The 21,014-nt window shown below is 47.5% G+C and overlaps 1 protein-coding gene across 1 annotated transcript in view; it reads right to left on the bottom strand.

Moving 5' to 3' along the window:
- LOC146861863 (uncharacterized) overlaps positions 1-19,914 on the bottom strand; it is a 136,758-nt gene extending 116,844 nt beyond the window's left edge. Inside the window, exon 1 of the mRNA XM_085641033.1 lies at positions 19,582-19,914. Coding sequence (XP_085497159.1) covers positions 19,582-19,605 — 24 coding nt within the window. The 5' untranslated portion in view covers positions 19,606-19,914. The remainder of the gene's footprint in view (positions 1-19,581) is intronic.
- Positions 19,915-21,014: the final 1,100 nt, after the last annotated feature.

The following is a 21,014-nucleotide window of genomic DNA, read 5'->3' as shown; positions in this document are numbered from 1 at the left end:
CATCGCGAGGGGACAGCCTAAATACCCTTGTCCCCTCCCCCTTTCCCGGAAGTGGGTCAGCCGGACTTCCTCCCTGGCCGTGGCCTAGGGACTAGACCGGTGCCTCCAGTGCCTACCTGTGGCACTAAGGCGCCGCCCTTTTAGGGGGGCTGCTGCGCAACCCCCCCGGGCAGCCTTGCATAGTGTCAATATCGGCAACTGTAGTCACATATCACACATAATACATCATTAAACCACACAACACTTTTGTAAGTGGAGAAATATTGCTGCAGATTTATTAGCATAACCAATATGCAAACATGGTGGGTTATCTTACGGGCGATCCCAGGGCAGGCCAACCCCTATGCCGCCTGCCCGTCTGATAAGCCTAAATTACACCGTGGCAGTCGCCAATTGGTGCATACCAAATCTTGGGAGGGGCCACCCCTCCCATCCGTGGACCACCAGTCCACTTGCTTACTCACGCCCCCCCCCCCGAAAGAGGTGGGCGGAGCGTATTATGGCAGCCCGCGGTTGCTCAGACCCACAACCGCCCGTAGGACTACCGGGGCGCCGTAGTTCTTCCAGGGGACAACGCTAAGACATCCCTGGGTATCCTGGCTTAGCACCACGCTGTGCTGCTGCATGAAGTACCCCTTGGTATCTGCAGACTCTGGATCGCCCTGTAACTCCTCCACAGCCTTGGGAGTGGCCACCGTCACTACCAGGGCCCCCCACCAAGGTAGACCTATTTACTTAAAACCTGCTGCTGCCAAGGCTTCCCCTAGGTCCAGAAGGAAAAGATCCATGCCTATGGTCCCCCAATCCTATGGACCATATCGCCCTAGTGGGAAGACAACTTCCCCACCTGCCTAGCTGCCAGCCAAGGCTGCAGGGCGGGAGAAGTTACCCGTTACCGTTACTCACATCAATGGTACCTGTTTCATCGAACTCAAGGACAGGCTACTAAGTGAGCTTACCAGGCTCTGCCCTTGTAACCAGAGGTCAGACCCAAGCCCCTCTAAGTTCTGCTGCTTCACCTGCCTATTAACAGGAATCCCAGGGCAGACCACCGGCCTCTAACCCATGCGTGGCCATGCCTGAGCTAAAACACCTCTGAAAAGCATGACAACAGGCTAACCACCAAATTGCATTCTGAATGTTCCTGACAGCTGCCATGGAACATGCGCATAACTGAAGCAACTGGCACCATGCCATAAAGTATCAATATAGCCTTCTATGAATGCAAAGGTGCTCTTGTGGCTATCCGTATTAGTGCTCCCTCCCAACAAGCAGCCCTAACCAGGCAACCTGCACCCTCTTGGCACTTGCACACTCCCGCCCCAGCTGCCCTAAAGTGCCTGTTCGTGTGTAGCCACAACCTTACGTTTTGTCCTAACGGTATACCACAGTATGATGACACTCAGCAGACTCTACTGCTGAGTGCCCGTTGCACCATCGCAAGTATGTCTTTGCCTATTCAGTGTCTGGCTGCAAAGTTTGATGACAATGCCAGCCCCAGTCCCGTGCGAAGATAGAAGCTTTACAGCTGCTGGTGCTATCGACGGTACACGTAGCCTGATGGAACAAAATGCCATTCCCTTACTCCTGTCGAGCACGAACCCACAACCAATTGCTCACCATGGTTCAATACCTTCCTGCTAATAATCATTTCCTTGAAGAATGTTGACAAATCTATGTTCTGTAATGTCACTACTTAGCAGCCTTCACCATTCTGCCAGTGCCGAAAAGACCTTAGTCATGCTGACTGGCCTAATCATTCTGGCCCTGCTCTAGAAGCGCCCGCTTCTGCCTTAGGTCAAAAATTCGCCAGTAACATAGCTTAGCAGAGTGGCTGCAGGGGTCTGCCTCCTCATCCATCGCAACCAATTATGAATCAACCCTCATCCGGCCCTGCAGCAAGCAGGACTAGAACTCAAAGCGTCACACCAGGACTCACAGTCACAGAGGGACAAGAGGGCGAACATCGCGAGGGGACAGCCTAAATACCCTTGTCCCCTCCCCCTTTCCCGGAAGTTGGTCAGCCGGACTTCCTCCTTGGCCGTGGCCCAGGGACTAGACCGGTGCCTCCAGTGCCTTCCTGTGGCACTATGGCAGCCGCCCTTTTAGGGGGGCTGCAGAGCAACCCCCCCGGGCAGCCTTGCAGAACTTCACTTTAAAAATAACAAAATCTCTATTTCCCCAGATTATACCAGATGGGTTCAGGAGCAAAGGAAATCCTTTCAGGCGGTTAAGCAAAAGTAACATGCTCTACAGTTGCAATATATGCTCCTTTACCCGGCCAAATTGAAAGTCCTGTCGCAAGGCAAGGCTCACTTCTTCGAATCTCCCGGCGAGGTCAGGGAATTGTTGGCGATTCAGGGGAGGAACTTCCTCCACGAGAACAGCGTGGCCTGAAGCGAAGATGGGGTCCCGCACCAAAAAAGATTCCCAGCGTCAAGTCAGAGCTTACACCTTCCTGGGACCAGACCCCGTTGGGCGACCACAGGGTCACTGTGGGGTTTGGCGGATCATTGCAGCTGGCCCCCTCCACGAGTCCTGGACAACCTGACCTGCAGCTAACGGATGTGACACTGGACCCGGCCAGGCCGTTGCAGATATTGGGTCCAATTGCGGACATTATACCCGAGAGTAGAATATTCTAGAACAGGGATACTGGAAGTGTTTAAGCAGCACCTGCAGAGGGTGTATGCTGCAGACCTGTCAGTTCGGGCTGACCGCTTTGTCCCTTATTTAAGGGGGCTGCGACTGACGCGCCTCCCATAGGCAGCCAAGGAGGAGCTGGAGGCATGACTAACGACTGAAACTGCTGGAGGCACTTCATGAGTTGCCCAGGGCCAAGGCGCCCAGGGGGGATGGGTTCCCGACCGAATATTACCAAGCCTACTCAGATCAGTTGGACAGCCGTTGCTGCAAGTAGGCGTTCGAGCAGGGTGCCCTGCCTCTGTCTCTACAGGAAGGGGATATTTGCATGCTCTTGAAGCAGGGGGGGCCGGGGGGGGGGGGGACGAACGGGACCAGGCGGCGTACCGTCCGCTTACCATGATCAATTCTAATGTTAACATTTTATGTAAGGCATTTGCGAGGTGACTGGCCCCTCACATGCCACACCTTATACATGAGGACCAGTGTGGGTTTAGCAGCGGCCGCAACACAGGCATAAATCTACGGCATCTATTGCATTTTATGCACGGAGTACAGGCCAGTAAAGAAGAATTGGCGCTGGTGTCCATCGACCACGAGAAGGTGTTTGACACTGTGGATTGGGGCTATCTTCAGGAGAAGCTGAGGGCGACAGGCTTTGGCCCACACTTCCGTTGGTGGGTACAACTCCTTTACACGGAGCCCTGTATTCGGTCCAAGTGGGGAAGAGTCAGTCAGAGAAATGGATGCTAGAGAGCGGGACGCAACAGGGCTGCCTACTGTCGCCCTAACTGTTTGCCCTGGCCATCGAGCCCATGGCGGTGTGGGCCTGACGTGAACTCGAGCAGTGGAGGATCCGCATTTGGGAAAGCTCCCATCTAATATTGTTGTATGCTGACGATGCTTTGTTCTACATCACATCTCCCCGTGTGGCGGTCCCTTAATTACTGCAGCTACTGGACGAGTTCACCGACTACTCTGGCCTACGCCTGAATAGGCGCAAGTCTTGCTCTTCTCTTTGGCCAGTATGGCAGCGCTGCCACCGGAGGACTTGGGTCTGTGTTGGGAGACTGGACACTTCCAATACCTTGGCATACAGGTTGCCTTTGCGAACCCACAACTGAATGTGATTGGGGTGCCCGACTCCTTGAAGCGGTCAGTGGCTTTCTGGAACACCTTAACGCTATCTCTCATGGGACGAGTAGCGGTGGCCAAGATTGTTGTCCTCAAGCGCAGCTTAAATGTGCTCCAAAACTCACTGTGCAGCACCCCCATGAGGGTGTTAAAGCAGCTGAGCTCCCTACTGGTGGCCCTCTACTGGGCGAGTCGTTGCAGCAGGATGCCATGCAGGGCTTAATGAGGCGTTATGAGGATGGGGGCCTAGAAGCCCCCAGATCGGACTTGTATTACTGTGCAGCGCACCTACAGCACACGGCTCAATGCCTTGATGAGGGAGACAACTGGGAAAAGCCCTTGTTTGGAAGCAGAGCCCAACTGGAGAGGCTTTCGGCCGTCCTGATGGAGGGGACGGATGCTGCAGGTGTCTTGCCATAGGTGGCCAGGCAGACCGCGACTGTGTGGCAAGCATTTGTGGATCACGTTCTTAGGCATGCACCGTTCCAACAGGAACTGAGTGTGTGGTCCCTGGCCCCGGTACAAAAGATGAAAGTGAACATGTCATTCCAAGCCTGGAGTGGGCTATCAGGTTCTGGCAGACTGGTACCAGAATGAGACCTTTATTTCTCACAAACAGGTGTGTGAGGCGGTTGGACTGGATCAGGGCCAATACCTTCAGTATGTGGGCATCATGAAACTAGCAAGGGAGGCATGGCTCACGTTCCCCAATGCTTCACAGACGACTCAAACTCTGGACATTATACTCACGTGTGGCAGTGGATGCCGATTGATCTCCTTACTGTACAGAGCCATGAGTTCCGAGGCTGTGGCCTCTCTCCGCCAGGGCACGAGCCGTTTAGGATCCAGACCTGTTGGCTCCCATGGAGGACAGGATTGGAAGGCTGCGTGCGCCCTGACCCACAAAGTATCCTGTAATGATCATTTTAAATTAGTACACTTTAATTATCTGCACCGCATCTATATGACCCAGGGGAGACTGTGCCGCAACGACCCGGACCATAATGATGCCTGTCCTAGGTGTGGAGTGGGTGGACTTTTTGCACTAAGCCTGCTGGTGCCCCGAGGTGCACCAATCTGGACGCTAGTGGTGGAGCGGGTGAGGGGAGGGACCGGCCTTCAGATCGAGGCCACCCCACTCCACTGCCTACTGGGGCAGGTTCCAAGGCCTAAAACTCACAAGATGGCCTACAAATTGCTGCAATTACTCGTGGTCCTAGCGAGACGTAGGTTTGCCAGTGTGTGGATGGGTGGGAGCTCCTCTTTGATGACTGATTGGTGGAGAGATGTACGAGAATGTCGATTGCTGAGGAGGTATACATGAAGGCTAGTAGGAGGGACGAGAAACTGGCTGAGGATCTCATGACATGGAGAGTGCTCTGTAGGGAGCTGAGAGAAAACAGAATGACTCAGAGGTGGCCTGCAGTGGATCAGAACAGGATTAATGGGGCATACCCTGAGGGAATAAACCCCAGGCCTCTAGTTTTGAAACTATGTATGACTGGAAGTCGACTGTCCTGTTGTCTCTTTCTCTGTGTGAGCTGCTGCTGTTGGTCGCTCGCTGCCCTCTCGCTGGACCAAGTGGACTCATGTGTGTTCTTATTGCAAAATAAAAAATAAAGGTTATAAAAAAAATGTATCGTTGATAACTGCTATTTTTTTGATGGAAATATGAAAGAAACGCAAGAGAAATTAACTGGAGAATCAGCCATTGAGCACAGTTAATCCCAAACTGTGTAGTGACTTTATTGTGGTTTTGCCAGTTTTGTCCTGATGCTGGGTGGGCAATGACATGGACAGATAGCAAAGCACTTGACATCTGCAGCTGCTAAGTCTTCTTCATCACCACCCCAGAACAAGTCGGTGTTAAAATCTCAAGTATCTATTACTGAATAAGCATTATGCTAGGCTTTGAGTACATTCATACGAGTAAGGGGTGCTTCTTTTTTCTTTCTCCTGCCAGCAATAATATGTGTATTACACAGAATGAAATGACTGGAGTCTGAACTGGTTGCAGCAGCTAACTTTAAACCAACTCAGGCAATCTGAACTATGCAAGTCAACTGAGGAAATAAAAACAAAAAATGATAGGTCTCCAGAAGTGGGTATATTTTAGCTTTTTGCGGCTGGAGTAAAAAAAAATCCCAGAAATCATTCATTCAGACCTCAGTAAGTCACCAAAATTTGAAGACATACAGCATTGTTTGACTTAACAAATAGTCAGCATTTCTTGGTTATCAAACAATTTAGAAATGGAACATGTTTCAGAAGCAATGTGAATTGTTGGGACAACAAGCCCAGATCTCTCAGAAATAGTTGCCTGAGAGGGACAACGTTCAGGCTGTTTGCCAGCCAGCCTCAATCGCTGCTTAAGGAATTCGATTTTAAGCAGACATCTTTGACTTTTTCCATCTGTCCCTAGGGTGACCACCACGTTCTGTCAGGACATTATGTACCCTTTATTCTTGAGGGAGCTAGGCTATTTACTTCGGTCCTTTGATTGTTTTAAAACACGTAATTTTCCAATGACAGCACAAAAGCACAAAGTTGAAAGTGGTCAACCCATTTGATGATATCTATGCCAGTGTGCATTCTCTAATGGACGCTTTTCATATGTTAAAATAGCACTAGCCCTGCAGAAGTCAAACGGCAGCTGTTTTTCATCTGCATACTAATTGATATTTCTAATCCTGATCTGCTTTTACGTGATCCATTTTTAGGTCTCGCAAAGCGCTGCTTGCCTCGGATAGAAATTTTGTGAGAGAGGGATTTCAGAAGGGGGCTTGAAGCCCCGCCCCTCATTTCCATTGGCTGGCGTCACCGTTTATGCTAAACGGTGGCCTGCCATCGGAAATTAGCTGTTTGCGTTGCCGCCCTTTCGCCTTTTGGTCTGGCCATCCGGTTTCATCGCCTGCTTCACGGCTGTCGTGAAGCAGTTTCTTATCTCAAGGAGGCCTGTTATATAAACAAGCCGTGAGATCCAGTCCGGATGGGCCGTGCCAAAAGGAGACAGGGCGCCGCGCATCTTTATTTTTGCATCGCGCTTTCACTTAAAGTGAAAGCGCGCTGCAAAAATAAACAGCGGCTGCCTTCCCGCAATGGCGAGCGCTTGTTAAAATGGCAGACCTTAAATAAAGACCAGAGGTTTTACATTTAAATGGTGCTGGCCTCGTAATTACTTTTTTCACTTTTACTCCAAGTTCCGAAGTGAAAACCTCGCGGGGGGTCCTGAAAGGCTGCAGTTTCCACCCCACCGTCCCAAATAGGCTCTGCAATTACAAACCCATTAGATGCCCTCCGCTGGCATTAATATGCACAAATGCCTGGCGCTAATCTCATAATCTGTTTTGTTTTGTCAATTGCCTTTTCTGGCGCGGGCGAGGGAGAATAAAAGGGGAGGACACTTAAGGCTTCCGAAACGAGGAAACAAAAGGTGAGTTTGTTTTCAGGCAAAGTCGTTTTGGGAGGAAAAAGCATTACGTTTATCCCTCTCAAGATATGCACAATTCATGCAAAACAATGGTTTGTTTAGGCCAACAGCGGTCAGGTGGGAGTCTCGGCTACCTCGAGGCTAAACACATCTCATCGCAATCCGATTATCATAGATGCAATAGACTCCTCCATAACAGTTTCACGTCGATATCAGAATAAACAAAACCAGCACACATAAAAGTGCGAAAATTAAAAAAGCATGAAGTATTGGACTTATGGAATCCATGGGTGGGGTCCTGCATGGATGAATGGAAGGATGAATGTAGAACGGTCAGTGTGTGTTGCAGTGAAATGATGCGATGAGTGAGGTTTGGTGAGGCAAGAGTAAATCGTTGAAGCCAAAGTCCGAGTTGTTTTTTAATGTCGACCGAACCATGCAGAAGCATTATCGGAGTAAAATACACAGACCAATTACGTATTTTTATTTTACACGAAAAAAATATGTTCCCTGTGTCGTCAGCTTCCTGCTGCGCAGCTGGGTGGCGCGCAATTCACGTATCGTTGCGGGGGACTCAATAACCACGTGCAGGGCAGGAGAAAGGAACCAACAGGGCAGGAGAGGCGGCCTAAGGCCAAAGCAGGTTACCTTGGAACCAGGTGCAAGTCCTGGCTTCGGCTCAACAACCTGTGATTATCGGCATATCACGTCATCTCTCCCTGCCTATATTTAAAAAATATATATATGACCATGTAATCTGGTGTTCCCGAAGCGCATTCTATTGCCCTTGGGCCAAGTTGGCGCTATATAAAAACTTTAAAGATCAAAACCAATATATATATATATATATATATATATATATATATATATATATATATATATATATATATATATATATATATATATATATATATATATATATATATATATATATATATATATATATATATATATATATATATATATATATATATATATATATATATATATATATATATATATATATATATATATATATATATATATATATATATATATATCCATATCCATCAACAAAGTTTGCCTGGAATGAGACAGCCTCGACGAAGAGTAAGTATTCAGCAAATTTATTTCATGCAGGAAGCAGCGTGACAGAAGCAGAGTTCTTCCACAAATGTAAAGTCCAGCCCGACGCGTTTCATGCTATTCACACTTCCTCATGGGCTAAGGGCTTCTCTTCGAGTGTGAACTTGCGCCAGTGTACTCAAGCACCTGTTGATTAAACATCTTTTGCTCCGCCCAGGTGGGCGTGGCTACCCCCGTGGCCCGCTGGTACTCGTGGTGCCTAAGTTTGATACCTCATGTGAGTCGGCGTTAGTCACCTCCAAATGTCTGAAAATAAAACCTCAGAGGGTTGGGGAAGAACACCCCACTGTTGTCACCCATCCGTGTTAATCCTCCATGTTGCATCTTCGTCCGTGAGCTGCCACGTCGCTTGGCGTAGCAGCCGGACTGCGCAAAGCAGCTGGGCTCATCTCGCGGTTCAGGCGGTACCGCTAATATCCATCAACAAAGTTTGCCTGGAATGAGACAGCCTCGACGAAGAGTAAGTATTCAGCAAATTTATTTCATGCAGGAAGCAGCGTGACAGAAGCAGAGTTCTTCCACAAATGTAAAGTCCAGCCCGACGCGTTTCATGCTATTCGCACTTCCTCATGGGCTAAGGGCTTCTCTTCGAGTGTGAACTTGCACCAGTGTACTCAAGCACCTGTTGATTAAACATCTTTTGCTCCGCCCAGGTGGGCGTGGCCACCCCGTGGCCCGCTGGTACTCGTGGTGCCTAAGTTTGATACCTCATGTGAGTCGGCGTTAGTCACCTCCAAATGTCTGAAAATAAAACCTCAGTGGGTTGGGGAAGAACACCCCACTGTTGTCACCCATCCGTGTTAATCCTCCATGTTGCATCTTCGTCCGTGAGCTGCCACGTCGCTTGGCGTAGCAGCCGGACTGCGCAAAGCAGCTGGGTTCATCTCGCGGTTCAGGCGGTACCGCTAATCTCCATCAACAAAGTTTGCCTGGAATGAGACAGCCTCGACGAAGAGTAAGTATTCAGCAAATTTATTTCATGCAGGAAGCAGCGTGACAGAAGCAGAGTTCTTCCACAAATGTAAAATCCAGCCCGACGCGTTTCATGCTATTCGCACTTCCTCATGGGCTAAGGGCTTCTTTTCGAGTGTGAACTTGCGCCAGTGTACTCAAGCACCTGTTGATTAAACATCTTTTGCTCCGCCCAGGTGGGCGTGGCCACCCCCGTGGCCCGCTGGTACTCGTGGTGCCTAAGTTTGATACCTCATGTGAGTCGGCGTTAGTCACCTCCAAATGTCTGAAAATAAAACCTCAGTCGGTTGGGGAAGAACACCCCACTGTTGTCACCCATCCGTGTTAATCCTCCATGTTGCATCTTCGTCCGTGAGCTGCCACGTCGCTTGGCGTAGCAGCCGGACTGCGCAAAGCAGCTGGGCTCATCTCTCGGTTCAGGCGGTACCGCTAATATCCATCAACAAAGTTTGCCCATTAGATGCCCTCCGCTGGCATTAATATGCACAAATGCCTGGCGCTAATCTCATAATCTGTTTTGTTTTGTCAATTGCCTTTTCTGGTGCGGGCGAGGGAGAATAAAAGGGGAGGACACTTAAGGCTTCCGAAAAGAGGAAATAAAAGGTGGGTTTGTTTTCAGGCAAAGTCGTTTTGGGAGGAAAAAGCATTACGTTTATCCCTCTCAAGATATGCACAATTCATGCAAAACAATGGTTTGTTTAGGCCAACAGCGGTCAGGTGGGAGTCTCGGCTACCTCGAGGCTAAACACATCTCATCGCAATCCGATTATCATAGATGCAATAGACTCTTCCATAACAGTTTCACGTCGATATCAGAATAAACAAAAGCAGCACACATAAAAGTGCGAAAATTAAAAAAGCATGAAGCATTGGACTTATGGAATCCATGGGTGGGGTCCTGCATGGATGAATGGAAGGATGAATGTAGAACGGTCAGTGTGTGTTGCAGTGAAATGATGCGATGAGTGAGGTTTAGTGACGCAAGAGTAAATCGTTGAAGCCAAAGTCAGAGTTGTTTTTTAATGTCGACCGAACCATGTAGAAGCATTATCGGAGTAAAATACACAGACCAATTACGTATTTTTATTTTACACGAAAAAAATATGTTCTCTGTGTCGTCAGCTTCCTGCTGCGCAGCTGGGTGGCGCGCAATTCACGTATCGTTGAGGGGGACTCAATAACCACGTGCAGGGCAGGAGAAAGGAACCAACAGGGCAGGAGAGGCGGCCTAAGGCCAAAGCAGGTTACCTTGGAACCAGGTGCAAGTCCTGGCTTCGGCTCAACAACCTGTGATTATCGGCATATCACGTCATTTCTCCCTGCCTATATTTAAAAAATATATATATGACCATGTAATCTGGTGTTCCCGAAGCGCATTCTATTGCCCTTGGGCCAAGTTGGCGCTATATAAAAACTTTAAAGATCAAAACCAATATATATATATATATATATATATATATATATATATATATATATATATATATATATATATATATATATCCATCAACAATGCAGGAAGCAGCGTGACAGAAGCAGAGTTCTTCCACAAATGTAAAGTCCAGCCCGACGCGTTTCATGCTATTCGCACTTCCTCATGGGCTAAGGGCTTCTCTTCGAGTGTGAACTTGCGCCAGTGTACTCAAACACCTGTTGATTAAACACCTTTTGCTCCCGAGAGAGAGAGAGGGAGAGAGAGAGAGAGAGAGAAACGAACGAAAGGGTAATTGTGCATCTATAATTCACGAGTGTACCGCTTTTTAAGCCGAACAATATATTCAGCTCACATAATACCATGTTAAACAATAAATGTAAACTTTGGGGTCCACTTTAAATATACGCAGTTTGGCCAAGACCTATGGCAACGAGTTGCAGTGTGAAGGAAAAAGGTTTAGAGAGTGAAGGAAATAGGTTTTGTATCGTGATCGAGGGCAATGTGGAGATGCTGAGCCGGTGAAACTACCGGCCACACGCACAGCATTGGTTTATATAAATATTGCACTTGCTTTGGATGCAATAAAATACATCTATGCACACAGGTCACAAAAGAAACTGTAGCACATGCCAAGCTGGGATGGTACCACTTCCCTGGTGCAGGAGGTGAGAAAATGCAACAGCGATGCATGTAGAGGTCTTTCTTTGTATCACACTGCATGTGAGAGAGTCCGATGGGGATGAACGCATGTGCAACATGTTATTTGTAGTGTTCATGCTAACCCTAGCTTTATCACATTTTGATTAAAGTATTGGAAGTTCGGACAGAAGTTAGAAAAAAAACTGCGACTGTCTATGGAAATTCGGGACGTCTGGTTCACCCTACACCTGGCCCTCACTGTGGCTGTGTTGTCTAGGAGCCTTCCCCGTCTGACTGACGGACACAAAAAAAAATCTCTTGGTTCTCTATGACAATCTGCCCCCACAGGAGCAGTGGCAAAGAGTGCCGGGTGCGCATAATCTAACTCATCCTGACGGCAGATGAAAACAAGCATTTGCAGTGCAATAGGTCTTAGTGAATGTTTGAGCTATTGGAATTGCACATGTTAATATTTATTCGTTTTTTTATTTTTTTTGTCCAAAAATATACTACCAGTAGCATAAGTAACAAGCATTAAAAATGCAATAGATCTCGCCTTTGATTAAGTTAAAGCCATTTCCTTTGCTATACAATTAGCAAAGCAAATGGCTTTAACGTAATCAAAGGCATGACCTATTGCATTTTCAATGCTTGTTTATTACTGTTGGTAATCTGTAACTGTTACTATATTGAACTGCTTGCTTTATCTGTCACAGAAATCAGCATTGATTGTCCCACACTTGGAGAAGAGCAAACAAGCAATACCAGCGGCACATCACACTATTTACTTTCAAATGTTAGCAACGAGCTCTTTTTGACAAGTATCAAGTAGTGGGCCCAATAAAACAATGTAATCTGTTAGTTATAAACTGGCTTTAGGCCAATCCTACGAACTACAGAGCAGTTATTCAATTTCAACTGATCTGGACCGTGATACAATTGCACGTCTAGTTCTGTTTGCAACTGCACCAGAATTAAAAGTTGGGTGGAAATTGTGGTCTGTACAGAGGTTTCTCTCCAAGATTTATGGTAGGTAAAAGCTACCATTATTGCCTCTAAATGCCAATCTATATCTTTGCTCTACGGAATCACAGACAGTCTACCTAGTTCCTTTCACAAGAGCATGAGGAATGCCTTTGCTCCCTTTTGGGGGCAAAACTGTAGTTCCTGCAATTTTTTTTTTTTATTCTGGGAGATTACCTTTTCATTAAGGGAAGCAGTGTTCCATATGGTTTTACTTACAGGACCTCTGTAAGATTTGACCCACTTGAAACCAAATGTCCAAAGACTTGTATTCATTTTGCCGGAAGCAGAATTGTGTTTAATTTGAAATTGTCTAATTACTTCTTGACAAAAGACACAGGATTGTTTTCCTTAAGACTTGAGATGGGGGCAGGTGATATTTCATGAACCCTTCTGAAGAAAAAGCTTGCAATTTACCAGACCCTCCAATTCTCTTGCTTTAAAAGACTGTAGGCAGACAAGTCTCCTGTCCATGTCTCCAGGGATATAGGGCCAGATGTACGACCAGTTCATTTTGCGAGTCGCAAACTGCGCTCAATTGCGATTCGCAATTTGCGACTCACAAAATGACATGTACAACAGTGTCAGAGACACTGTTAGCGATTCTCATTGTGGTCGCAAATTGCATGCCTCATCAATATTCATGAGGCACTCGCAATTTGCGACCCCACTGAGAATGGCTGGCCCTCCAAGGTATGGTGGCCTGCTGAGCTAAGCATACCTCCATGTCTGGGACTGCTTTTAAATAAAGCAGTTTTAAAAAAAAATTAATACAGCCCATTTTCCTTAAAGGAAAACGGGATGCAATTTTTAATTATTATTTTTTTTTTAATGAAACGTTTTTGTTTCATTTTTTAAGGGCAGGTAGTGGTCCCTGGGACTACTGCATGCCCCTAAAAATATGTTCCCCTTCCTTTGCAAAGGAGAAGGGTTACCCCTGGGCCCCCTTTCCATTTACGAATGCATTACCACCCTCTTGAAGACGGCAGTAAAGTGCGAATGTTTGGCGACCATAATCGCGGTCGCAAAACATTCTTACATAGGGTAGTGAGTCACAATGAGGAAGGGACGCCCTTGGAACGCCCCTTCCTAATTGCGAGTCGCAAATCCTATTTAGCAAGTCGCAAATAAATTGTGACTTGCTAAATAGGGTTTGCACATGGCCCTGTAGTTTTTTGCATGTGCAAACGGGTCGTACATCTGGCCTATAGAGATCTACGTGCCTGATTTAGATCTCGGCGGACGGGTGACTCTGTCACAACAGTGACAGATATGCTGCCCGCCGAAATATAAATCCCATAGGATTACAGTCAAAGAAATATGGGATGCATGCACTCATTTCGAATAGGGACTGCAACAGAGGTAGGCAGGCTGGGTTGGGACACAAGCAGAATAATGGGGTTGGAGAGGTGGTCATTGGATTGCTACAAGGATTATGCTCAGCAAGGGGACACCCACACCGAATAAGAACTAATTGTTGTATTGTTTCGCCGTAGGTTCTGTTCAGGGCCCGGTGACCGAGCAGATGACTGTTTGGATTGTGGGTCACTCTTATGTGAAATGAGCACAGAGACAAGCAAAAGAGAGAAGGCATGGGGCAGATTTGGGTTTGGGGCAGCATCGGCTGAGAGTGCGTAAGCAAGGATAGGGGGAATGTTATGGCATGCATTGCTACCTAAGTTGAATAGGATGTTAGGGGTCAAAGGCTGTCCAGATCTATTGACGCTCCACTTGGGAGGGAAATTATCTGGAGGGAGAGAAGGGGTTAGTGCTGATAAAAGCAATGAATGCAAAAAGAACAATTGATGGACAGAATGCAGAACAATGTCATACATTCACCCCAGTACAGAGATCGGGGCCTAATGCCATATTTTGTTACTCATCATGCCATTCCAGTTTGAACCTAGACTTATATGCAAATCAGTCTTGACCCTGTGCCTCATGGCAACAGTCCAGCCCGAACTGCCAGCCCAGGTCTTCCCTGCACAGGAAACAAGCATCCGAGGACTGGTTTTGAGGTTGCACCCCTCATCAGCCAGGATAGCTTGACTCCAGTGGCATGGAGAGCACGGGACCCACGTCTGGGCATACCAGTCCCACTCTGGGTGACAAATGCAAAAAGAACAATTGATGGACAGAATGCAGAAGAATGTCATACATTCACCCTAGTACAGAGATCTGGGCCTAAATCCATCGTTTTTTTGCTCACCATGCCATTCCAGTTTGAACCCAGCCATATGCAAATCAGTCTTGACCCTGTGCCTCATGGCAAGCGTCCAGCCCGAACTGCCAGGCCAGGTCCTCCTTGGACTGGAAACAAGCCTCCTAGGACCACTTTCGGGGTTTCACCCCTCATCAGCCAGGATAGCTTGACTCCAGTGGCATGGAGAGCACGGGACCCACGTCTGGGCATACCCGTCCCACTCGGGGTGACAAATGCAAAAAGAACAATTGATGGACAGAATGCAGAACAATGTCATACTTTCACCCCAGTACAGAGATCTGGGCTTAAACCCATAGTTCTTTTGCTCACCATGCCATTACAGTTTGAACCCAGCCATATGCAAATCAGTCTTGACCCTGTGTCTCATGGCAACAGTCCAGCACGAACATCCAGGCCAGGTCCTCCCTGGACTGGAAACAAGCATCCTAGGACCAGTTTCGGGGTTTCACCCCTCATCAGCCAGGATAGCTTGACTCCAGTGGAATGGAGAGCACGGGACCCACGTCTGGGCATACCCGTCCCACTCAGGGTGACAAATGCAAAAAGAACAATTGATGGACAGAATGTAGAACAATGTCATACATTCACCCCAGTAGAGAGATCTGGGCCTAATTCCATCGTTTATATGCTCACCATGCCATTCCAGTTTGAACCCACCCATATGTAAATCAGTCTTGACCCTGTGCCTCATGGCAACAGTCCATCAATTGTGTGTCTTTTGCTTTCTCGCTCTAAGTGCTCCGAGTATGCCCAGACGTGGATCCCGCGCTCACTGTGCTACTGGATTTAAGCTATCCTGGCTGATGAGGAAAAGGTCTAAACTGGGGTGGCATGGTGAGCAAAAGAATGATGGATTTAACCCAGATCTCTTGACTGGGGATGAATGTTTTGCTATGTTCTGCATTCCGTCCATCAATTGTGTGTCTTTTGATAAAAGCAATGAAGGCAGATTTAAAGGAGATTAAAAGCTTGTGGGCTAGTACACATGTAATATGGGCAAAGTTGATCCCTAGGAGAGGCTTGGAGGAGCGTAGAGACCAGCTACCATTAAGGTCATAAAGAAGTTTGTAGGAGAGTGGCATCGACTGCATAGTTGCCCCCAACTTTTTGCTGATGTTTTGACTGTTTTATGACACTAGCCAGGCTGTGGCCCTGCTATCCAGGACCCCAGCCTATCTGCTTCTTCTCTAAACTGATGTGAGTACCCTAGGTACCTTCCAATTGGATACTGAGGACACCCTACCAGACCCTTGTAGATGGTACCCTAGGTACCCAGGGCACGGGTCCCTCAGATGCCTACCAGGGGCTGCAACACTTATTGTGCCACCCCTGGGACAGCCATACCAAATGACACTGCCAGACCACTACTGTAGTCTGGGTAAGGTGGTGCTGGCACCCCTTACAGGGATATAGGTACCCTGTATCCCACTTACTACAACACATATATCCTCATAGGTCACCCCTAGAGCAGGCCTTGCTAATCCTACAAGGCAGGGTGCTGAGATATGTGTGAGGGGGCACCCCTACCTGAGTAGGGCCCCTCTGCAACCTTCGTAAAAATATTACTGGGTTGTTTGTAGTGTAGCCATACCATATACTCTTAACCGCATTATAAGTCTATCGCGATAGCGTGATAACTTGAGAATGGCTACACAGAATCATATCGTGTTTGGTGTCATACACGTAGGAATCATACCCCCAATCCAGCCATGGGGCTGAGGGCATGATTCCCCCCTGCTAGAGGGGCGATATGGGAAAAGCAGCAGAATTTAGACACCAATTTAAAAGTGCACGCGAAGTACAAAATGGATGCTACCCGCCACCCACAAGACTCTGGCTGCCTGTTGCTGGGCAGAACTCCAGCCACGGCAGCTGGACAATAGGGATCCTGTTGCAGGGAGGTGTTCCAACCTCCCCAGACAGACTATGTGGATTGGAACTGGGTGGGTGCACCATAGGATACCTGTCAGAGTTGCACGTAGGCTTCTCCAGTGCATACATTCTGCATACACCGCCTGGAACTGGTTTAGGGGCATCCTGTCCCCTGCCCTGGCGGGAAACACACAAAGGGGAGAGGGTGTAACCACCCTTTCCCGCCTGACCTCTCATTGGTGGACCCTGATCTGGACACTCCCCTAATCCTTGGATAAAGGTGAATACTGGGTCCCCAGAGCCTCAGATTATTCTTGAACTTCACAGTCTTGACCTCCGACTTGCTGCCACACAGCTACCTGAAGAAATCTCCATTGGGGTAAAGGAGTTACTCCCCTGCTTGGCAGGCACCTGAAACACTGCAAGTGACCCGATTGGAACCTCGCTGCTCCTTCGGACATCGACGACTCTTTCCTACCTTGAGGTGGGTTTCCAAGAATCCCAGAGGCCAGTGAGTGTGCACAGCAAAGCTCTGCGCCGTGGACCCCGTGGGTGCCGAGATCCCCAATACCCCAGGACACCGGCCACCTATTGCATAGCACCCGACCCCGACGAGTGGGGAAGTCGTGCTTTGGCCCATTATTGAGCCAACCTCTCTGCAGCATCTGTGCCAAAGATCGACGCCCTAGCCCGCTCCGGCGACCCGTGGGTGCACCTTTACGCACGCCAAATTGCGGCCTTCCGCGGTCCCTTGTCTCTCGACTTGTGGGCCCTAGCGGAGGACAATCTTCGATTCCAAGAGTTCCCCTGGTTGCTCCAGGCCTGCTCTTCAGTCTCCTTGCTGGAGACCTCCCTCAGACCTCGTGGATCTGCACCAGTAGCTGCTTTGTGTTTCTTGCATGGGTTGCGGTTGCCAAGGCTTAGTGGATCCAATCCGGACACAAACGCCGCAGCGACCCTCATCCTTCGTGGGACAGTCGCCCTCCAGAAGCTGGCCTTCCTTGAAGCCTCCTGGACCCAGTGGCTGACGATCCCAGCTACACCTCTTCGACCTGGAAGACCCCGACATTGAAGGGCTCCTTCTCTTGAGCCCTCTGGTCACTGTGCCGTGACCCAGACTCTGTACCCTCTGCTTTCAGGTTCCTCTCTACAAGATCTACATTTTCATTCTTCACGACAACGACGACGCTTGTGGCTAGCAGCAGTTCTACACGTTTTGCCATTGAAAATCAGCCCGCGACCCGACATCGAAAACGACCTATGCACCCAGCTTCCCTGGGGCAGGTAACAGTGGTACCTCGGTACTCTCGTGGGTGTGGGCCCTTGAAAAGCTTAACTCTAAAGTGTTGAACTTGAACTCCTGCTAGAAGTGTTTTTAAACTTGTAAAATCAAACCGAGACATTCTCCATAGGCTATAATAGAGATCCCGACAGTAACTTCAGTCACTGCACGCGTCTCCCGTGGGTCCCCTTCCTCACTACCTTGGGTGGTTTCACAAGGGGCCAGCGACCCTAAATGCACTAGGCATTGTCTGTAGAATTGTCGTGGTTCTTATACCACTTTTTTGATATATGGTTTGGACCCCCCTGGGGCCTTGTGATTCCAGTGCTATTTATTGTAACTATCAATGCTTGTTTGAATTGTATCTTCACCTCTAACCTCATAAAGAGACTAGTGGGGTTATTCCTAGAATAAATACATATATTTTATATATATACCTGTGTGGACTACTCTTTCATTTGGTTATTCAAGAGGTTATCTATGGTAAAATAATAAGCTTAACACTCCTTCAAGACTTAGCCTGAAGGCTGCTCTCCACAGCTACCACTAGGATAGATTTCTTTAAAGGTTGTCTTTAACCTATCACCTTAAGAGTCGAATTGGACTGGTGCAAGGTGGCCACTATAACTAGTGACCAGCATATGCCAGGAAAACTTCTCACAACGTTGAATAGAGAAATGCAAAAGTTTTGTAAAGCAAAAGAGATGAGTCATGTTGTGCACCCAGAATTGAGATTCAAAGTGGCGCAGTTTTCCTGGGGAGATAGCGTACACCTGCCAGTTTTAGGGATGGATTTTTATTTGATGCAATAGAGAGAGGCATTGTCAGTGGCCTTGCGAGAAGGTGGGCTGAGGTGGTCGGTGCTTTGGTTTCAGTGGGGTTAACAGGGAGGACATAAAAACTATACAGAGGAGTTTTTCTGGGGGACGGTTGAATGAGAGGTTTTCATGGTTTAATGCAGTTTTATTGTTGCTGGGTTGGTTAGGCGGATTGAAAGAGAGGGGGTAGGTAGTATGCAGATGCTTGCAGAAGTCAGAAAGTTAAAGGTGTACAGTTTAAAGAATTAAGTTAGTTCAGGATGTACTGTAGATCTATACGAACAAGCAGCTAAGTTGTGGGGGAATACTAGGGGTGGGGGCGTAGGCCAATGTGATAGGCACTGAATGATGTATAGTGAGGTTCATAGTTTTGTAAGACAGTTGCCGAGGGAAATACCTGAGGAGTTGTGATGCACACTGCTTCATTAAAGCTGTGTCAGTGGTCTGTGCTGTTCCCTATAGCCCAAACACCAGTTCCTATTGGAGGTTCAAACTTTTCAATATACACATTAAGAAATTATGAGAACAGAAAAAGGGAACAATTGGTTTATTTTAGACATAATGTCAAAAGTACAACAATACAGTAAAAATGCACTTTTTTCTATACAACAGTACTTTTGACACTACTTGAGGTTACTGTATCAATTGAATTCAAATAACAACATTATAAAACAGTTTTCCACAACAATGGGGCGTTTATTAAAGCAAGGGTCAACTTTCTGACACTCGTGGGGGATATCAAACGGGACACATGGTTTACCAAAGCCGGACTAGAGGCAAGTAAACAGCATAAAGCTAGAAACCATGCAGTCATTATTACACTGTCAAAGGTAAAGCCGCCTCTTCTGCAAAACCATGATAGACAATGTATTTACTATGCATTAATGGAATAGCATTCAGTGTTAAAAACATTACTACTCAAAGGGGTTTCTCATGTGTACAGTGACTTTTCTCATTGAGAAAACAGTGATTATTAATACTGCTTACCTTATCGGAATACTGCTGGGTCATTTCTAATTTCCACTGTAGTTTCTGTCTGACGTTTTAGTGCCTTTAACAGGAGCTGTGCAAGGACGAGGGAAACTAACCAGACACCAAGTCCCTTTTCCCTGGGGGGGCCAAAGAAAGGGTAATGCCCAGGTCAGGACAGACACAAACACAGCTCGTTTCCTAGAAACAGGTTAGCACTCAGAGGAAAGAGTGCAGAGAAGCGTGGGAGTTCTGCCTTAAACAGAACTCAAAAAGTTAAACAGCTCCAAGCGCAGCCAACCCTGGCCTATCGTTAATAATCGGAACCCGATCCAGCTTGAGAACAACTGAGCATGCCCACAGGTTAACATCTCATAGTCAATTTCCAGGGAGACGGATCACTAATCTCTTTCTGCGCACGCTCAGTAGCCAAACACTTCCATATGACGTCACTCGAGGAAGTGATAGATCATCGAGGGTCGGTTCAGCAAGTTGTTCAGAAAAAAAAAAGCGCTGAACACAAAAATGTCTATGTAGAGTAAAGTCTACAAAAGCATTTCCACCCACGTTTGGTTTTCCATTTTTTCCATTCGAGAGATAATAGCCTCATAGATTTAGCCTACCTTTGGCTACAAAAAACGTACCAGCTGTGGGCATGCGCAGTAGTAGTTTAGTGCCGAAACGCTAAGATGCAGCTCAATTTGAAGAAGTTGTTCGCTCCTGTGAGCTCTAATAAGCATTTTGAAAAATAGTCACTGGGACTGTGGAGAACGTCTTTAAAGTGTAGGTGATTACAATTAACAGCTGAGTTGGTTTCACCCAGATATGGACCACATACATGCCACTATTTTGGCAAAGAAAAGTGAGAGATTTCAATAAAAAAACAATTGGTAGAATGTATTTACCCCATTGACTGGGGCCTGAATTGTGTTACTGTCATATATGGGTTTTGAAAGTCTGTTGCTGCACGATCGAATATTTGAAACGTAAATATTTGAAACGCAAATGTAAGTTTTTTTCTTACCTGTCAGAAGCACATAGTATCGCCATTGGCACCCCTCAGTCCCCCCTCCAACAAAATACATTACCCAATAATAACACACACACAGACTGTTTGATTGGGTACAAAATGCTGCAGGTTTATTACATACACCGTTATCTAATAGGTGGGTTATCTTACGGGCGATCCAAGGGCAGGCAACCAACTGGGCCGCCTGATGAGCCGGGCAGCACTGGGGCGAACCCCGCCTTTGCTGCCGTCCAAGTGATTCTCTTACAGGATCACGTGACCGTTGGTAACTTCTACTCACGCCTCTTCCCGGGACGGAGCGTCGCATAGCAAACCCCCGGTTGTTCAGGCCCACAACCACTCAAAGGACTAACGGGGCGCCGACACGGCATCCAGGACCCTCCCATGAGGCTCCGTGGATTTGGCTCAGGCACCCCCTATG

This window comes from Triturus cristatus, chromosome 2_2, assembly GCF_964204655.1.
Source record: "Triturus cristatus chromosome 2_2, aTriCri1.1, whole genome shotgun sequence".
Taxonomy (NCBI): Eukaryota; Metazoa; Chordata; class Amphibia; order Caudata; family Salamandridae; genus Triturus; species Triturus cristatus.
This window is presented reverse-complemented; position numbering and strand designations above follow the sequence as displayed.